The following is a 20,097-nucleotide window of genomic DNA, read 5'->3' as shown; positions in this document are numbered from 1 at the left end:
TTGTTAAAAATCTACGTTTCTATTTGATAAAAGTTTTTTAAATAAAGGCAATTTTCCCCCAAAATTTAAGTACTGTAGTGCGTGAGTTTCATTAAGGGACATCACACTGTAGAAAGAAGATAACAGCTGCTTTAATCTGCACTGGATCCAGTAAAATAAACATTCCCATAAATCTTTAGAAAAATCATTCCATCAACATCAAAATTCATTAGGTTATGTGCTGACCCAGCATTCTGCCTGACAATGTCCTACAAATATATAGAGATTACTTTTGCCTACTGAAGGGTAATAGTTCTAGAGAGTTTATCGTATTTTAATTCCACCAATAATCTTTCTGACCATAAAGAATGCTTCAAAGATCTATCATGTCATATTCATTTCAAATGAATAAATTAAAAGAATACAATCTTATCAATCAAAGTGGTATGTTGCCAGTTTGTTTCAGCCCATGCGGTGCCGCAGTGCATAAACCTTTCTATCTCCGCTTTAAGATGAGAGTTGGAAAGGTATCATTCAAACTCCACTTATCTCCGCTTTGGAATTCTCCTGTATTCCCCATCTCTGTTTATATGCACTACATCTGCTATGTCCCGCAAACATTCTTTACTCTCCTTAATTCCAATTTGTTGAGATAAGATTAAACATTTTTTCTCATTTTAATAACTCATTGGGGGGTCAACTCATTTTCTGGCAGGAAGGACCAAGATGGCGGCCAGGGACAGGCAAAGTGTCCGTACAAGGATACCAGTCTGTGGCAAGGTTTGTGAAGGTCTATAGAACCCTCAATAAGTTGTCCACCACAGACCCCAGTAAATGTCCACCATGAGCAATGTTGGTGCCAATCCCATAAATCAGTATAAGTATAATCTTAATACACATACAGGTTACAGGTAGGGCTTTAATCATCTCATTTAAATCAAAATGAAAAATAAAAACAGAACTTAGCACCATTTAGTACACAAGAACCGAGATATGGAATTACGACCAGCTGTTCACGCTGCGTTATTGTGTTTCTTTATATAGAAATCCTGTTTCATTTATAGTTCATGACAGATGGTGACACCTACACTGATATATAGTGCGGCCAAAAACCTCAGTTTCTAAGTGATAGCGTGATGTTAGCCCCTTTCTATCTACGTACAAACATATATAAGACATACAAACATATATAAGATCTATTAAGGTCAACTCAATTATAGCTTTGTCAGCGACCCTGCATATAGGAGGTTGTTCATAACTAATGACAGGGACATGTCCCTGAAAACATAACCAATAGGTTTCTTTATAGAAATAAAGGCACAGTTCACATTTCAACATAAAACTTGTAATATGCCATAATATTTCATGATTTTACATAATCATAGTAAAGGTTTTAAGTTTTCTTTCAAATTATCATGAAACCATCATTAGTTGAGAGTAAGCAGATGATTCATTATTTATATGAGCCAAATAAATTTATTTAATGGCACCAAAAATGGCATAGGCACAGATACACACCAGTGCCAAGAAAGATAAATGTAATTAAAACCAATACTCTTTCATCTTATAATTGTGTGCTTAATGTTTTTCCTTAGTATTTGTGTTAGATATCACTTTTTACTGTTTTGTTATATTAAAAACATATCTGTTATATATATATATGTACTAATAGAACGTGTCCCTGCCCTCCTATACCAGTTTAATGTTACATATACTATGATTGTGGTTAAAATCTTGCTTTTGATTACGTGAGTTATCCTGTTTAGAATCACCAGACACCACTAACCTCCCCTTTAGACAGAGTTAATAATATTTATCTTCTTAGGTCTACAAATGATCTGCTCCTAACTTTTTTCATCTCTTGAGCCTCGAAGTTTTTATCTACTTTTCTTTTATGCGAGGTGTTAGTAAAATATATAACGGCCAGGGAATACCCTGAGACCATGTGTTGCAGTATATAAATGTTTTTGGCACAGTAATCTTACTTTGTAGTGCTCGAGGGCATCATTTATTTATCATGAAATAAAGTATTGGATTTCAGATAAAAGTGTTTAACCCATTTGGCTGCCCATTCCTAATCCAAAATTCTCATTAATTCTTGATTTTATTCTCCACAATTGAAAGCCATGATACAAATTTCCAGTGATTCTTGAACACCTCTACCATAATAATCTCTTTCTCTTCTAGCAGAATCTCAAGGTAAGAAGGACACTTTTAAGGTTATGCTCTGCTTTACTGGAAGCCAGAGTACCGATTTTAGTGTAGGGATAAATAGCAGAGATAGGGAGAGCTGGGGAGAGATATGGGAAGCAGGAAGGCCGGTAGAAAAGGTGTATAAAAGTGTTTAATTAATTGGCTAAATATAAGTATAGATTACCTACTTTCACAAGGTCAGAAGAAATGTGTTGTATTAAGAAGCTACCCACCAGCTCATTAACGCAACTCGTGTTAGACTCTCAACTCTGCCATTGTCTGAGCTAAAAAAGAAACTTCTCCAATGTTATTCACGGCTGAGTTGGAAGTTGCTTTTACTAGGAATTTTATCATAGATTTTTGTGCTTCTCCCGAGGCAATATAAAAAATACATCTAACATTTTCTGTAAAATAGTTATTTACATGTATGCTATTGTATTGTATTATTGTATTGTATAATTGTATAATTTAACCTTCAAATGTCTGTATGATGTAAAATTTCAAAAGATATTGGCATCAAGGGTAAGCTGGGTTTATTCAGTAGAGTAAGTTTGCCGGAGTCAAAATTTCAACTCATTAACTTTAAAATTGTAAAGGTTTTCTTTCAAGAAGGGCTAAGCTGACCCTCTAAAATCGATTCTTAGATTGGTAAAATAGCTTTTAAAATGAGATCGATTTAACTAGACATTAAGCAGGGCCAACTCATCCCTTTTTATAGGACAAGCTCACTTGGGTTTGGTCCTTCATAATAATCAAAGTTCAAACGGCATTGCTTGTGCAAGCTCGGTTTTTATTTAATCAATCTATGGCATACTCAAGAGGCAAAAAGGGCTTATTTCTAAAGAACATTACATGGTACAGAGTGGTAACAGTCACCATAACGGTCACTGGAATGCTCTTGTTGATAGCTCCACTTTTTGAAATAATTAATGTTTCTACACAGTGTAATCAACAGCAAGTGGTTTGTGATCAAAGTGGATTGATTATAAACCTGAAGGTATTTTACCCCCAATGTTACAACATAGACATAGTAAAACTATGACATAGTGGGTATAACAGAGACATGGTTGGATGATAGCTATGACTGGGCGGTTGTTATAGTCTATTCAGGAAGGATCGAAAAAAAAGGGGGAGGAGTTTGCCTTTATGTAAAGTCCAGCCTAAAGGCCACACTGCGGGAGAATATATGTGAGGGAAATGATAATGTGGAGTCATTATGGGTAGAAATATATGGAAAGAAAAATAATAAAATACTGATCGGGGTTTGCTATAAGCCACCAAATATAATGGAAGCAGCAGAAGATCAATTATTAAAGCAAATAAACAAGGCAGCAAATCACAATGAGGTGGTTATTATGGGGGACTTTAACTATCCCGACATAAACTGGGAAACAGAGACCTGTGAATCTCATAAAGGAAACCGGTTTCTGACTATAAGTAAGGATAATTATCTGTCCCAAATGGTACAGGACCCGACCAGAGGGGGCGCCCTACTGGACTTAATATTACCAACAGACCTGACAGAGTAACTAATGTGCAGGTCAGGGGGCATCTAGGAAATTGTGATCACAATATAATACATTATAACTTGTCCTTCAATAAGGGAACTCTTAGAGGAGCCACAAGAACTATGAACTTTAGGAAGGCAAAGTTTGATCAACTAAGAGAAGCCCTTAACTGTAAATTGGGAAAATGTCCTCAAAAACAAGAGTACAGACACTCAATGGGAGATTTTTAAGAATATCTTAAATTCTCACTGTGAAAGGTACATACCGTATGGGAATAAAAGAGTCAGGAACAAGAGAAAACCAATGTGGATAAATAAAAATGTAAAGGGGGTAATAAATGGCAAAAAAAAGGCATTTAAGCTACTAAAACAGGAAGGCAGTGAGGAAGCACTAAAAAGCTATCGGGAAAAAAATAAAATATGTAAAAATCAGATAAAAGCAGTGGAGACAAAAAGACTCATTGCCAAAGAGAGTAAAACAAACCCCAAAATGTTCTTTAACTATATAAATAGTAAAAAGGTTAAAAATGAAAGCGTTGGCCCCTTAAAAAGTAATGAGGGAGAAGTTATAGACGGGGATCAGGAAAAAGCTAATCTATTAAATATATTCTTCTCTGCTGTATTCACAGAGGAAAATGAAATGCCAGGTAATGACACAGCAGGATGAGATAAATGCCCCAGTACATGTCGCCTGTCTAACCCAGGAAGAAGTGCAGTGCCGCCTAAAAAAAATCAAAATAGACAAATCACCAGGTCCAGATGGCATTTACCCCCGCGTTCTAAGGGAGTTAAGTAATGTAATAGACAGACCCCTATTTCTAATATTCAAGGACTCTATAGTGACAAGGTCATAGCAAATGTTGTGCCAATATTCAAAAAGGGGACAAAAAGTGACCCGGGGAATTATAGGCCTGTTAGTTTAACTTCTGTTGTGTGTAAACTGTTTGAGGGTTTCCTAAGAGATGCTATTTTGGAGTATCTCAATGAAAATAAATGTATGACTCCATATCAGCATGGGTTTACAAGGGATCGGTCCTGTGAAACTAACCTGATCAGCTTTTATGAGGAGGTGAGCTCAAGACTGGATCGGGGTGAATCGCTGGATGTCGTATATCTTGATTTTTCCAAAGCATTTGATACGGTGCCACATAAAAGGCTGGTACATAAAATGAGAATGCTTGGGCTGGGGGAGAATGTGTGTATGTGGGTAAGTAACTGGCTCAGTGATAGGAAACAGAGGGTGGTTATTAATGGTACATACTCGGAGTGGTGACTGTTACTAGTGGGGTACCACAGGGGTCAGTTTTGGGTCCTATTCTTTTTAATATATTTATTAATGACCTTGTAGAGGGATTGTATAGTAAAGTATCAATCTTTGCAGACGATACTAAGCTCTGTAACGTGGTTAACACAATAGAGGACAGTGCACGATTACAAATGGATCTGCATAGGTTGGAGGCTTGGGCTGGGATGTGGCAGATGAGGTTCAACACAGATAAATGTAAGGTTATGCACATGGGGAAGAAAAATCCAGGCTGGGAATATGTATTAAATGGGAAAACACTGGGGACGACTGACATGGAAAAGGACTTAGGAGTTTTAGTTAACAGTAAATTTACCTGTAGCGACCAGTGTCAGGCAGCTGCTGCTAAGGCAAATAAAATCATGGGGTGCATCAAAAGATCATGGGGTGCATCATAGATGCCCACAACAAGGAAATAATTCTACCACTGTACAAGTCACTATTCAGACCACACATGGAATACTGTACAGTACTGGGCACCAGTGTACAAGAAAGATATAGTGGAGCTGGAGAGGGTTCAAAGACGGGCAACCAGAGTAATAAGGGGAATGGGAGGACTACAGTACCCAGAAAGATTATCAGAATTAGGGTTATTTAGTTTTGAAAAAAGACGGCTTAGGGGGAACTTAATAACTATGTATAAATATATAAGGGGACAGTACAGAGATCACTCCCAGGACCTATTTATACCCAGGACTGTATCTATAACAAGGGGACATCCTCTATGGCTGGAGGAAAGAAGGTTTCTACACCAGCACAGACGGGGGTTCTTTATAGTAAGAGCGGTGAGATTATGGAACTCTCTGCCAGAGGAAGTGGTAATGGTAAACTCAATAAAAGAGTTCAAAAGGAGCCTGGACGTGTTTCTTGAAAGCAATAATATTACAAGTTATGGATATTAGATTAATAGGGACAGAACGTTGATCCAGGGATTTATTCTGATTGCCATATTTGGAGTCGGGATGGAATTTTCCCCCTGGTATGGGGCAATTGGCATCTGCTTCATTAGGGTTTTTTGCCTTCCTCTGGATCAACACAGTAGGGACACAATATGTATATAGGTTGAACTTGATGGACTTTGGTCTTTTTTCAACCTTATGAACTATGATACTATGTTACTAAACAAATACACAGCGTAATGTTTGGTCTAACCTAGTACTAGTTCTGCCACGGCAATTTTTGCTTAAAGGACAATGCTGTTAGAATTGTGTTTTTGTTCTCTTGGCACCTTTTTGATTTCATCCACCTCAAGCTATAATTTACATAACCAACTCCAATTAAAATACATCTGTGCAGAACCATTCAATAGGAACTCATTGCTAAATATTGTGACCCAGAGTTCTAACCACTATTATACCCGGTACAGAGCCTGCACAAAGGATACAAGCTGCAAGAAAGAAAGAGGAGCGGGGGGGGGGTTAGTTGTGCAAGCTGTACATATGATGATGGGAGAGCATGAGGGTGAGTATGTATTAATAAGTGTATGGTGTGTGAGTGGTGTTAGAATGAGTGTGCTTTGTTATGGTGTTAGCATGAATGTGTTAGTGTGTGTTTGCTATGGTATGGCACTAGATTGTGCATTTGCTAGTGTATGGTGTTAATATGTGCAAGTATATGGTGCTTGCGTGTGTGTGTGTGTATATGATGTTAGCGTGAGTGTAGTATGTGTTTGCATGTGTGTGTGAATGCTACTGTATTGTGTTAGAGTTTGTGTGTGTTATTATTTGGTGTTAGTACATGTATGCAGGTGTTAGCTCATGAGCCTGTATGTTAGTAGGTATGAGCATTTGTGTGAATAGGTGTTAGCACAAGTGTGTTAGCGTATGATGTTAGATTGCCAGGGGTGAGTCTAGGAGAGAGAGGGAGATAGTGTATGTACATATGTACACTGTACTGTGTTAGAATGAGTGGGTGTTAGAGATTGCCTGCCAGAGATTTCCAGTTGGACCATTATTCAATTGGAAGGTGGTAATGCCCACTTTTATAGCTATAACTTGCATTTTATGTGTTTATTTGGAAACTATGATACACAACAGATGAAACATGTATGAACTGGTTTTCAAAATGTTCTTCTCTTCTCTTCTTTTTTTATGCTTCCACTGCCCCATATTTTTATTCAACGCCCTCCAATTGCACCTGAGGCTACTATCGCCTGGAACGGTCCAGTGGCCCCATGGGAGTGGTATCGCCAACTATGGTAAGCACTGGTCTATAGCATTACCTTTCCTATAGGAGACATTAGTTGGGCACTTATAGTTTTCCACTAATTCTATTTTAATTGTGAAAGTGATATGAATGCTTTTTATTTAACTCAACAAAACCCCTTTTGTTTCTGTGTATTTTCTGTATCTCAGAGTGGATACAATGATGAGTTTTGCTTACCTTCTACAAATTTTTTAATGTTCTGAGCAAGAACGCGAACGCTGTTGGGTAGATTCCAAGGATCTTGCTTAATATGAAGTCTCAACCGCTTTGGACAACTTAATTTAGGCTCCATTTCCTGTTGAAATTCTGCACACAACGTGAATAAAGTGACAGTTAAAGACTCTCACATCTGGAATTACTCATTTTAATATACTGTAGGAATAAGATCAAATTAAATACTGCGAGGAATCCTGATTAATTGTCACTTAACGCTGTGTAATAACTTAGAAGTGACAGGCTTTTCATTGAGATATTTGTTCCTGTTTCTCTTTTTTTATTTTTATTTTAGTAGTACTGAACATGTCTGAGACTGTCTGAGCGTGGCGGGCATGTTAGATGCAGCCATGAATTGGGTTCACAAGCCCTCAGGGAAGGGGTGGCAAGGAGGGCAAATGTCCCTGGGCTGCTCTGATTGAAGTATTTAGGGTCACCTTCCGATTGGATAAAGTGGATAGTGTACATTCAGCACAAAGTCTGTCAAATGTGTTTTGGGCTGCTTTATTACAGGGCAACTAAGATTGATATGACCCCCTGGGCCAAATAGTTAATGCCCCAATTCCACACAGCAATCAAAAACTCATTACAAAAGCAGTACACAACACATTGACTTAGTTCATACAACATGGCGCATAAAAATATAGCTCTGTCACTTTAAGATGATTAAGTTGAATGGTTATATATCAAGACCTGTTCTAAGTTGTTTTATTTCATGTAAGGTGCCATTACATGTCAGCTTGTTTATAACCTCAAAGTACTACACAGAGCTGCTACCGGACTTTCAGCCTCTTTGATGTTTTATGTTGCCATGTTTACAGGACAAAGGAAAAATATGATATGTATATAAATAACCTTGTAAACTTCTCCTTGATGTGAAATATTTGGTCTGTTTAAAGGCCTTGGAGACAGCTGGGCCCCTCAGAAGATTGGTAATAGACTCCACCTGATCAAATGAAGAAGCAGATGAAAACAAAACAATTACAATAAGGCAGTTGTGAACAACATTGTAACATAAATCCTGGAAAGCTTTATTTATTAATGGGTGCTACAATTCCATAGATTCCATTAAGTCGCAGAGTAGCCACTGATCATGCCGGCAGATTAAGGATATTGGGAAAAAATTAAGTCAAGGACAATGGAACTGCGGGCAATTTCAGTCACCAATATGACACAAACTCCATCGCCGTGTGGTCTGTGGTTCCTAGACTGGGCTTGTTACACCCATGGCTAACTTCCATTGTGTATATCTACCATGATAGGTAGCACAGCTTGTGTTATCACACCATGGTTATTCCATGGTGGCTTAGCTTTATCTTTGCCATCCTGGAATGTACAGAAATTGTCACAGATATTCCATAATATAGAACATTCTACTCTTACATGTTCTATGTTAATAATAACAGCTGGGTATCAGAACCTTATTTTTGAGCTCCTGTTCTTTTTTATGAGTTCTCTACATTTCTACTTATACTATAAAGTGTACAAAACAAAGGGTGCATTTCCTTAGCTGCATGCCTTATGAAGAATTGCACCCATTGAGCTTCTGCTGTAGGAACTGCTGGCTCTGTAAAAAGTATAGATAAACCAGTGAGATTTTTTCAGTTTCTTCACCCATTGAACTATACATTATACAGGACCAGCGCATCCCTTCTCGCTGAATAATCGTGCCAGTCCTTAATAAACAACCACAGCTCTCCTTCGCATTCTCCTGCCCCCTCTCCCTTAGTGAATAAATCGCCTATGGGGCCCTGTTTCCTAATATTTTGATACTTTTCTTTCCTTTACTTTAATACTACAATTCAAATAAAAAATATAGTACTGCATTTTATCTGTTTCCTCAATATATATTCAGACACAGAACAACATACACTACATACAAATATGATCTTATAAACAAAAGTATATTGTGACACATACAGTGCATACATATGTAATGTATTTTACTATGACATACCTGGCTGAAAAGGTGTTCTAAGCAGCTATGTAACTTATCTTGCTTGTCATGTGAAATGCGCACACCCAGAGGAAGTTCATCACCTGCAATTAAAATTGCATTTTTATTGTTTTACTTTAGAAACAGAAACTACTGAAGTTGGTTGTTTTATACGAAGTACAAACACATTGAACATTTCTTTAATAGCAGGTATATAAAGGAAGAGCTTTACAGCTTTAGTCACTTGTTGCACCAGAAGAACAAAATGTTGATACATTTGTGAAAATGTGCCTTTTTTATCCAAACTGTGTTTCTTTGGTATCATTGACTGCTTTTTCTGTGTGCCTTCCCTGCCCAATGCTGTGTGATGTAGCTTCCAAAAGCTACAGAATAACCTATAAATTGGGGGGATATCCGTAATCTAGATAGGCAGAGGAAAAGTTTTGGTGTTTTTTTGTGTGCTTAAACATAACCTGCACAAAAAATACTAACAGAGCCAATGTGTTTTTAATTAAAAAACAAAATCACCAAAAATAAATAATAACTCACTTGGCAAAGATTGGTGGCCATATGGCTGCATGACATCTTCCTAGTGAAATACTTTCCGAAAATATAAACTATGTGGGTTATTTATGATCACCTTTATAAACCAGTATACTAACTGTAAAAATAATCCAATACTTTTAAACAGCAATGTATACCTTTTAGTATTTGTATTATAATTGCTACAAAGAGATAATATTCTATACATATAAGGTATTTCCAAACTCAAGACATTTATATTAATATATTTTGGGGTATTTGGGTCAACTCAACTATGACCAATATCATATATATATATATATATATATATATATATATATATATGAAATGTATAATGGGATGTATACTGTTTATATGGATTATTTACAGTGTATTGTGGTTGATGTCAGCATTTCTTCATTAGTTGTATACAATGTATACAGTTTAAGCGCTGTTGAAGCCAATATGGCCTCAATCTTGTATGTACCTAAAACAGTAGCCAACATTAACACTCACCGGAGTCCATTTCGTCGCTGTGCAGGTATGAGCTGCATTGGCTGCTGCAGATACTCGTAAACGAAGCAATGGAATTTCTATTGCTGTTGCAATCACTAAACAATAAAACACATATAAACCCATTATACACATTTTTAGATTAGAATGCCTTGCAGCGCTGGAGGAAAACCGCAATTTCAACAACTGACATCTTAAAACTATTTATAGGAAACAAAATAAAAATGACTGTATACTGCAGTTTAAAATAAAAAATAGAATAGACTGAACAAAATAATGGATTTCTGGGGACTTTCAGATCTCGGACGTTGTCTTTAATAACTGCATTTTACAAATTGTATGGAACAAAATCATTAAAATCACCTATAGGAATCCCTGTTGCTGATGGTATCGTGACCCGAATCCTCCTGTTCATCACCTGCCACATTGAAGCAGACCCTCTTGCCGTTCCTCTCTCCTTTATCGTTGTCACTGTCCGAGGTGATTAAAGTCTCTGCTTTACGTTCCGTTTTTGGAGAACATGTTATTGATGACAATAGGCTAAAAAAACATAAGTAATGATAAATAAACATGGTGATATATTTATGAATTTAATAACAGTCCTCTCCATAGTATTTTAGTATTTTGGTCTGTGCAGTAGAGATATTTTAAGATGAAAGAATAGTATCACATAAATGATATGTCACATACAAGAATAATATCCATGTAAATTTCCCACACACATTTTTCCAACATAGCTACTAGAAAATATAGGAGATGTGAAAAGGAAACTTGGGTATCTATTCTGTTAAGCAGTAAAACCTTGCATGCAGAATAGAGTTTGACCTAACGGTGTTAATGTACTCTTAATGCGTTGTATAGCACACCCAGTATACACTCCAGTATATAAAAAACTATGTATCTTTAAAAAATCCAGAATTAAGTGACAGAGATGTTGACTGACACTGTTGCTTAGATAAAATAAGGAAGACTACCATTGACTTGCATGCCATCAGACCTTCACATCTATCCTTGAGACATTTATCCTACGTATAGTCCCTGTTCTCATGATTTGCGTAATTATTCCTCTGCATTCCCCTTTGGTGGAACTGATTGTCTCCGACAGCCTTTGTAAAGGTTGGGTGAGAACTTTAGGACAGGCTATGTTTGCCACAGTTTCCCTAATGTAACGCAATCTAATTTCCACCAAGTCTTCAAATCACCATTGAGACTATCACAAGCTACATGTGTTTTAATCTAATGAAGGTGAAAGCTATGCATTTTTTCTATAATTATTGAATTAGAGAAAATAATCTTGATTAAAGCTCTCCAGATTTGGATTCATTGCCAGCCCTTGAAGCTCTGCTCATTCACATCCTCTGAACAATAGGTGCTAAATCAACAGTTCACACACCCTGTCTTTGGTAACCTCAGCCTTCCTGTTTTCCCCTGCAGATCCTATAACTGGACCCTTTGGGGGTTTTAGTTTCCCGAGCAAAATTTGCTGCAACATAATTGCCATACGGGAATAACCCACAAGGAATAAGAAGCCTGATGCTGTCGACACGCTTACACAGCCTGCCAGGTATTGTTTTTCAATAAGTGGCATTAGCAATTAGTATGATTTATAAGCATGAATTCACCAGGTCCCACGGTGATATAGTATGGTTTATAAAGTAGAAGCAAGGCATAAAATATACTATACATTACATACAAAGATAGGGCATTGATCATCGTAGGGAATACACCAGCCTGCCGACCAAGGTCCCTTGATGGGGACTCTTCTGCAGAGGAGGTCCCTGTTATGGTTTGTTCAAGATGATTTCTGCTGTACTATCCTTACCATAATGCAGAGTAAGGCATCAAATGTCGTCCAGTTTTAAGTACCACAATTAAGGTTTAAATTTATGAAGTCTTTCTGGCTTCGGGTCTCTGCCCCCTGACCCCCTACCAATCTCTCTGATGCCCATTTTCCAAACGTGGGACCCAAGTCATCGTACCACCCTTACATGGGTTATAGGGGTGGAATAGCACCTAGGAGAGGAATCAGAGTACCATCTCCTTTCAAGGAAGCCTGGAAACTGATCCTAAAGAATATAATGAATACACTGGGGATTATGCATAAAGAGAACATCTGGTGCAACAAATCATCTGTAACATTTCATTGGTTGCTACACTGATTGCATGACTTTTACCCCATCAATTCTTTTTTATGCATAACCCCCACCATGCACCTATCAAATAATTGTCTAATCCTACATTTATAATGATAAATATGATTAGAAATAGATAGCAAAGATAAACCGTATCTAAAATCATGGAAAAGCATACAAAAAGTGGTGCAGGAAACCATTCCGTAAGAGACAAAGTTGAAGAGAAAAGGCCTGTTTGGTAGAAATTACAATCACTGAAACTAAGGGAATAATGTGTTTTGTTCTACTGTTTTGTCCTTTTCTTATCTTCAGATCCAGAGCTAACAATGAATCACTAAATCCAATACTGAATATAGAATCCATGCAGAAGACATGCCAAAATTGACATCACCCTCATCAATAGGTAAACTTTCACCAACAAAACAACGCACGAAATCAAGCAAATATATTAGGGGTAATCTAAAACAAAGGCAAGTAATTGAAAACGTCAGAACATACCCAGACCTAAGTTGTGTTCGTTACTAATTAAATGCCACAGTAAAAGGCTGACTAGTAAATTAAATTGCATACAGGAAAGTGTTTAGACTAATTAAAATTTCACATATATGGAGATTAAATGGATATCTTTATGAAAACAAAATGAACACAAATGATGAAAACCAGCTGTTCAATGTTTTTTTTATTATTGTGATATTACTATTATTATTATTATTGTTTCTTTTATACTACAAACCAGTTGTGTTACCTGTGTAATAACTCCCAAGTACAGGCTCATGACATGGAACAAAATGAGATAAAACCAAGTTTACCGCACAATTTTATGCTTAAGGAGAAACTCATAAATTAAAAGAGCAATAAACCATTTCATCTAGCGATAATGGCAAGAACGCTTACTCATCAATTTGAGAGACGCAGGTTTCCACCTCTGCCAGTGCTGACTGGAGCTTGCACAATAACTTGTGGTAGATATCTTGGGTTTCCAAGTCTTCATCCTTAAGTAGATAGCGTAAGCCATGGTTATCTTGCTGACCGAGAGAGTGTCCAGATGGTGCGGCCATAGTCGTTATTGTATGCTGCACATATACCATTGGGTTCAATTTACCTAAACAATGTCCGATACAAAGACGTTTATTAGACAAAGATTGTTCTTAAGAACTGGCTTTAAGGATAATACTAAAGCTGGCCTGTCTTCAAATACAATACACATGTTGTATTAAATAGTTCATTTGTTTTCAATAATTGATAAATATATTTTAACATACCTGCTGTAGGGTTCACTTCTAGTCTAATAAATCACTCCTATTTTTTTTCCCACCAGTTATTAAATTTAAAAAGAATTGAGAAGAAAATATACCGTATATGGTGATCAAAAAATATCTTAAAAGCTCACAGAACTGTTTAAAAATATTTAGAACCAGTAACTTTTAGCATTAATGTCTTGCTTTACAGAAGCAAGTGTTTTTAATCCCATTTATAATTCTAGAAATTATGATATTTTTTTAGTTCAGTGCTATTTTTTCAGTAGAAGTCCTGACTATAAACATAAAGCACTCTCCATGGCATCATTATTTTAAGGTGTTTTCCATGTTAATCACACTCACTATTATAAGTTTGGTTGGACTGTCATATTATTATTATTATTTTCTACTGAAGTTAACCTTACAAAAACAACAAAGATTTTTTATGTTTCTATGGAAACAACCTATCAGTGCCTGATTTTGTGTATAGCGGAAATAATGATAGGAGTAAACTTTTACAAGATTAAATAATTATTTCTGTGCAGGGTTTGGGTATTCAACATTAGTCACTAATTTATTAAGGGGTTTCTTAAAATAAAATACAAAATAAAAAAATAAAACATTAACTAAAACACAAGCTATTTTGGAACTTCAGTGGGTCTTTGACTCAAGATCAAGATGATTAAAGTAGGTTTGTTCATCTTGTTAGATAAATTTATTATGATTTGTGTCATCATAGAACCAGTCTCTTTTACAGATTAATTAACAGTCTAGTATTGCCCACTGTACAGCTCTGTAGAATATGATGGTGCTATATAAACCAATAATAATAATAAATACACGCCCCCCCCCCCTGTTTGATTTGGCTAACTATATTTGCATCCTTTGATAATATAAAACTGACCAAGCTGTATAGAACCAAATTTTCATTCGGTCTTTAATTAACATAGAACATTCGGGAGTAGCTTAAATAATCACATGCCATATGTTGGCTACATCCATGAACACTGGTATACTGATATAATTATCAAATCTATAATTAGAGAGCAGATGGCATCTAATAGGAAGTACCACTTCTGAAAATGAACAATTTGATTCTGACATTTCAAAATGTGTGATGAACATATATAACTATATTTATTTATTTAACATTTCAGGCATTGGATAAGACCTCGATAAGCTTTCGATCAGGGCATTGCTTATCTTAGAGTTGTTAGAGTTTATCAAGTTCTACTGAATAACGAGCTGTGTATACAGTTAGAACTACATAAATACATGATACTAATGCCGTAAAGGGATCGTTGTATCTTTATTTATGGCAGTATAGGGATACCAGAAGTCAAATGATATTGGTAAGTGTCAAGCTGATGTATTGAAAGGTTGTTACAAATTCCACATGCATCGTATGTTCAACTAGGAAGTCTAGTACATCTACCTTGATCTTCACAATTTCACTGAGAAACTCAGATGCCCAGAATACAGTGCTGAGTCTATAAAGGAAACAGTTCAGCTAAGTCTAGTAGTTAAAATGCAGTTGCTAGCATGGTTGACCGTACATCCTCATTTTGTTACAAACCTTCAAGGGACTTGGCACATAATAAACTCTGTGATCTGTCACTTGCATGATCGGTATGAGCACACCCAACATGAAGGGGTTTACCTATGCCTAGGGTAGCATATTGAGAGGTAGGGCTGGACTGGAGATTAAAATCAGCCTTATCACTTTAAGCTGGCACATGCATACGAAGGGATCAGCCAAACAAGGAGCAATGATGGTTTGTGCGGGGCACCATCAGGCACTGGTGCACTAGTGATTTGCCAGGTAAGCTTGATGGCCAGTTGAGAATGTAGGCTACCTGCACCTGCCATGCACCATGGCAGGGGGATCAGTGCTACTCAGGGACAGATCTTTGTCCCTTGCTCCCTGCACCAAGCCTATCTCTACAAACAGCGTGGCCGCTACAGGGCCATCTGTGCAAGAAAAGGCACAAATCTCTAAACCTGGACCACTACAAAATAGCCCGTGTGTAAAGTAAAAGTAAAAAAAAAAGATCATAATGGAATCGGGTGGGATGTAATTTACCTTTAGCTAATGGTTCAGTGGACAGATGTGATTGGGAGCTGTCATGTTACAACTAGGAACAGAGTGGTATCAGAAACTATAACAACAGTGTTTTAGAAAGATATCCCATCAATAAAATGTTCAGCAAAGTCTCACCTTGTTCTGCAGTTCTATTTTCCTTGTCGTGTGATGTTTGCTTTCTACTGTCCAGCTGAACTCCAAAAGCACTACCGAGAGATGTCAAGGTCTTTGGATAAGAAACCTGCATTACGTTGATGTGGCAGTTTGTGGGACAAAAGTCACTGCTATGAAGAGGTGATATCTTTGACTTGGCTTGTTTGAAGGTAGGCCATGCTCTGTTTTTCAAAACCCTTGAAAACTGTTTAATTCAAAGAATGTGTTATTTAAAATAGTTGAAACTGCCACCTATATAAGATTTAAGATGGAAACTACTTATTGAGTAAATATTCTTCAAAAAAGAAACTATTCTGCACAAAGGTTTTAGATGCACAGGGCTCAATTGAACCGTCATCCAGAGCATCACTGTAGGATCTTTCTCTTGCTTTGTACTGGGTAATTATCCTAAAGGGATAAAGCTTTTATTGGCTAGTACTTAAAGCAGACCGTCACACGTTTTAGTATACCGGTAACTAAATTTACTAATTAAAACCATATTCTTGCATATACTGTATATATAGGAAAAAAGGGACCCATTTTATTGCCAAGGCATTAAGTTAATTTAACATTTAAAAAGATATTGTCGCAATAGCGTACACAGCAATATATGAGCCCACCGCATTTCATTGGTTGAAATTATGTTACTATTTCATTCCTTTATAGCACAGCGGATTCTGTAGCACTATTACAGTAGGGAGACAGTAAGAAGTAAGAATTAAAATTGACAACGAACAGTTTGACAATAAGATTAGCACATGCCAAGATTTACTGGTACAAAAGGAGAACAGTTCCCTGCTTTTGTCAGCTTTTGTCAGGTGGAAAGAAATAAGACAGAAGGAAAGGGAATCGATATATCTAAGTTTAATTTGACTGGTGAAAATATAGTAATCATATCACTGTTATTACTATCCGTTCTGAGCTCCCTTATATGTTCATGCAATCTTAATCGACTACACTGCTTACAAACTAAACCAATGTTGACCGTAGCTGAAGTACCGAGCACACATTCATTAAATGTCAGCATAAAATTGCTTGCGTGTCAGAAGCAGCATTATTGTGCTGCACACAGCAGTAATTTGTCTACTGGATGATGGCATCCATCAGGTGTCCATATTGGGAAAATATCAGTATATACTGTTGTCGACCTTTTATTGTTTTTTATGTAAGTTCTAGAATACTATTGGGTTATGACGACTGGAAGATTGATGCCCATACAAAGTCACACCACGTTGATGATCTCTTCCAGTCGCACTTCCGACGCAGCTGCTTTCCGAAAGGAAATTCATTTTGGCATAAACAACATCTTAACAAGAAAACCCATCTGAAGTTACGCTTGAATTGTTGTAACTATTGAAATGCTGGAATCGATTGTTTTCCGTCATACAGAAGCGCAATGATCTTCAAAGATCATCACGGCATCAAAGGAATCTTATAATGTTAAAATAATGAAAAATACAGATAAAGGGTGAAAATACCAAAAAAAATACAAATTTAACTCCTTGAGCACCAGAGCAGTGAATATTACCTCTCTGGCACTGAATGAATTAAAGAGATTATGGCCAACACATACGTTGAATGGAGGTAAATCATGAAAGTATGTCTAGATCCCCCTGACGTTCCATTTCTGTGCATTAACCTTCTATTTAACATAACCTCCAAATAACTCAACGGTGAACCATTGGCTGGAAGAACAATATACTCACCCCATGGCACTAAAGGAGTTACTATCTGGGATAACGTGGCATGGATGGGCAGAAACACACATTAAATTGAAAGTATTCTCAGAGAGAGTAATGTGAGATATATTAGAAAGAGACTGTACTCCCAATAGAACAGACTTAATATTTTGGTCTCCCGCACATCACACGCCAGCGAGACTAAACTCTGCACAGTAATTTAATCAAGTTATATTTAGGAAACACTGAGGATTTTCAGAGATTGGCCTGCAAACATCTGGGAATTTTCAGATGATACCAAACATCGATGAAGAACACAATGTGCAGATAGAACATACCACAGACGACCAATGACCTATTTTTAGAACTTAACGTCTTCATACAAACTAATCTGTGCAAGAGTGCAATTTTAGTTACTATGGTAACACAGTACCTCTCCGCGGAAAGGACATATGAGTATGATTCTTGGAACAAAAGTACTCCGGGTTCCAGGTTATCGACAGCCTATTGCTGAACATAGGAATGTGTTTATATTTAGACACGACAAAAAACATATTTATCTGTGCTTTTTACTTAATTATACAAGAAAAATATTAAAAGCTAACTAACCTTTTCAACAAAGTTTCCATTAATTCTATTTTTCGCCCATTAATAAACTGTAAACATAAATACATTGCTCTGAGTATAATACTACAACAGCTTACATAGAAAAAAAACACTTTTTTTCCACAATGTATGCATTGGTCAGCCGTACCATATAGGTAAACTTGGTGACAGCCTGAGCTCTGAGCTGGTAGGAGCATCGACATGGGTTTTATTCTTACGTGATTAAGCAAATGCATGCAGGAGGGGTTGCCAGAGATGCGGTGAACATAGAGAGCTGGAAACCCAAGTGAAAACCCTGTAGTTTCCACTGGAATGAAAAAGAACCGCTTGTAAGACTCATGGTAGGGCTACTCCGGGCACACGGGGGGGCACAGCATGATGAGGGGGGGCCATGACCCCCTCTGCCGACACCACTGCCACTCCCATCACCTTAAGCAAGAGACTAGGCACTGGAAGCTGTTGAGTGACCCAAATACACATGAAGAAGAGTATATGTAAAAGTGGTGCTTAAATTATAAACTGTATATTGCATATAACAGACATGCCTTTATATTTTTTAATGTTTTGGAAGAAATCGTATTTTTGAATCAAAATACAAATTGGTGGCTTGCCAGGAATATGAAGTACTTTAAAATGCGGTTGACTCATGGATGTTGAAGACAGAAATAATTTGAACTAATTACGTTTTTGGGAATATAAGTACAGTATAGTATCAGCCTACTGTGAAAACTAATAACAAAGTCCAAAATGTTGTTAATAAAGCAGCAGACTAGCATTATATACAATACTTTGGGCCATGGTGCTGAAGACCTCTTTCATTTTAGAGACCTTGAGGTTAAACACGCATTCATCCATGTGGAAGACCTGAACGTACATACCTTCCTGTAACTAGTGATTCGCCTGTAGATGTGTTCAATTTTCTCTCTGCAAATGACACTGAATTTACTTTGAAGGTCTACAGGAACGATTTCTTGTAAAGATTGCAAGTTGTTGCAGTTTTGGATAAACTGCTCATCGCTTTTGGCGAGGGCTTCCAGAATCTACAGCGGAATGAACAATAAAAGGATATTTTCAAACACAACCTGTAACAGATAGCATTTAACGAAAGTAAAAAAGAACACAACCTAAAAAAATCCAGCTAAAAACTATAAATCCAGGGCCTGTGTACAATTAAAAATGGCTATGTGGTCTATGTACAGAACTGTTGCTAAGAACGAGAATTAATTCTTCAAAATATATTAATGTGAGATTGGTACACTGTAAACACAGATACATATTGTTTGCATAGATACACAAGCATACACATGTCTTTTTAATGTAATTAGAAGATATAAATAAATAGTAATTTGCATGCTTAAGTGTTTGTAAGCTAATGATTAAGTATATCAATATCCTACCTTAGAACTCAAGCTAAAGAAGCCTTTTGGTTCCACCATCTTCTCCACGACATGGCACTTGATTCCGGCAGTGCTATCATACTGATAAATAACGCCGTATTCCAGGTGGACATTATCAACCGTCAGGCTCACATGGTCTTTCCTTCCCTCAATTATAGCCATGGTACTGAATTTATCAATTACCTCTGGAAAAGACATGTACGACTGTTAGTACTGAAACTACAATTGTCTAATGGGGTGTTCACTTACCAGCAGGTATACGGGAGTTTGCAGGCAAGGTATAATATAAGCTAATTATTATAATAATTAATATAATTCATATTTTTTGTGATTTCACCGTACATTATTATGGGTCAACCCGAATGAGCATTCTATAAAATGTAATGTTACTGATTTATCTATGCATTATATAGAGCTCTTGAAAGACGAACCCGAGGG

The 20,097-nt window shown here is 36.8% G+C and overlaps 1 protein-coding gene across 1 annotated transcript in view; it reads right to left on the bottom strand.

Annotated features, from left to right (window-relative positions):
• The window catches only part of LOC149305460 (phosphatidylinositol 3,4,5-trisphosphate-dependent Rac exchanger 2 protein-like), a 139,561-nt gene that overhangs the window by 37,848 nt on the left and 81,616 nt on the right, over positions 1-20,097 (bottom strand). The window contains exons 22-30 of the mRNA XM_089477522.1: positions 19,660-19,844; positions 19,141-19,302; positions 15,960-16,182; positions 13,398-13,605; positions 10,735-10,911; positions 10,375-10,469; positions 9,358-9,440; positions 8,256-8,346; positions 7,365-7,493 (exon numbers count right to left, since the gene is read on the bottom strand). Coding sequence (XP_089333648.1) covers positions 7,365-7,493; positions 8,256-8,346; positions 9,358-9,440; positions 10,375-10,469; positions 10,735-10,911; positions 13,398-13,605; positions 15,960-16,182; positions 19,141-19,302; positions 19,660-19,844 — 1,353 coding nt within the window. The remainder of the gene's footprint in view (positions 1-7,364; positions 7,494-8,255; positions 8,347-9,357; positions 9,441-10,374; positions 10,470-10,734; positions 10,912-13,397; positions 13,606-15,959; positions 16,183-19,140; positions 19,303-19,659; positions 19,845-20,097) is intronic.

This window comes from Sceloporus occidentalis, unplaced genomic scaffold (assembly GCF_023333645.1).
Source record: "Sceloporus occidentalis isolate IW3139 unplaced genomic scaffold, rSceOcc1.0.p SCAF_11, whole genome shotgun sequence".
Taxonomy (NCBI): domain Eukaryota; kingdom Metazoa; phylum Chordata; class Lepidosauria; order Squamata; family Phrynosomatidae; genus Sceloporus; species Sceloporus occidentalis.
The sequence above is the reverse complement of the archived record's forward strand: the minus strand, read 5'-3'. Positions and strand labels throughout refer to the sequence as shown.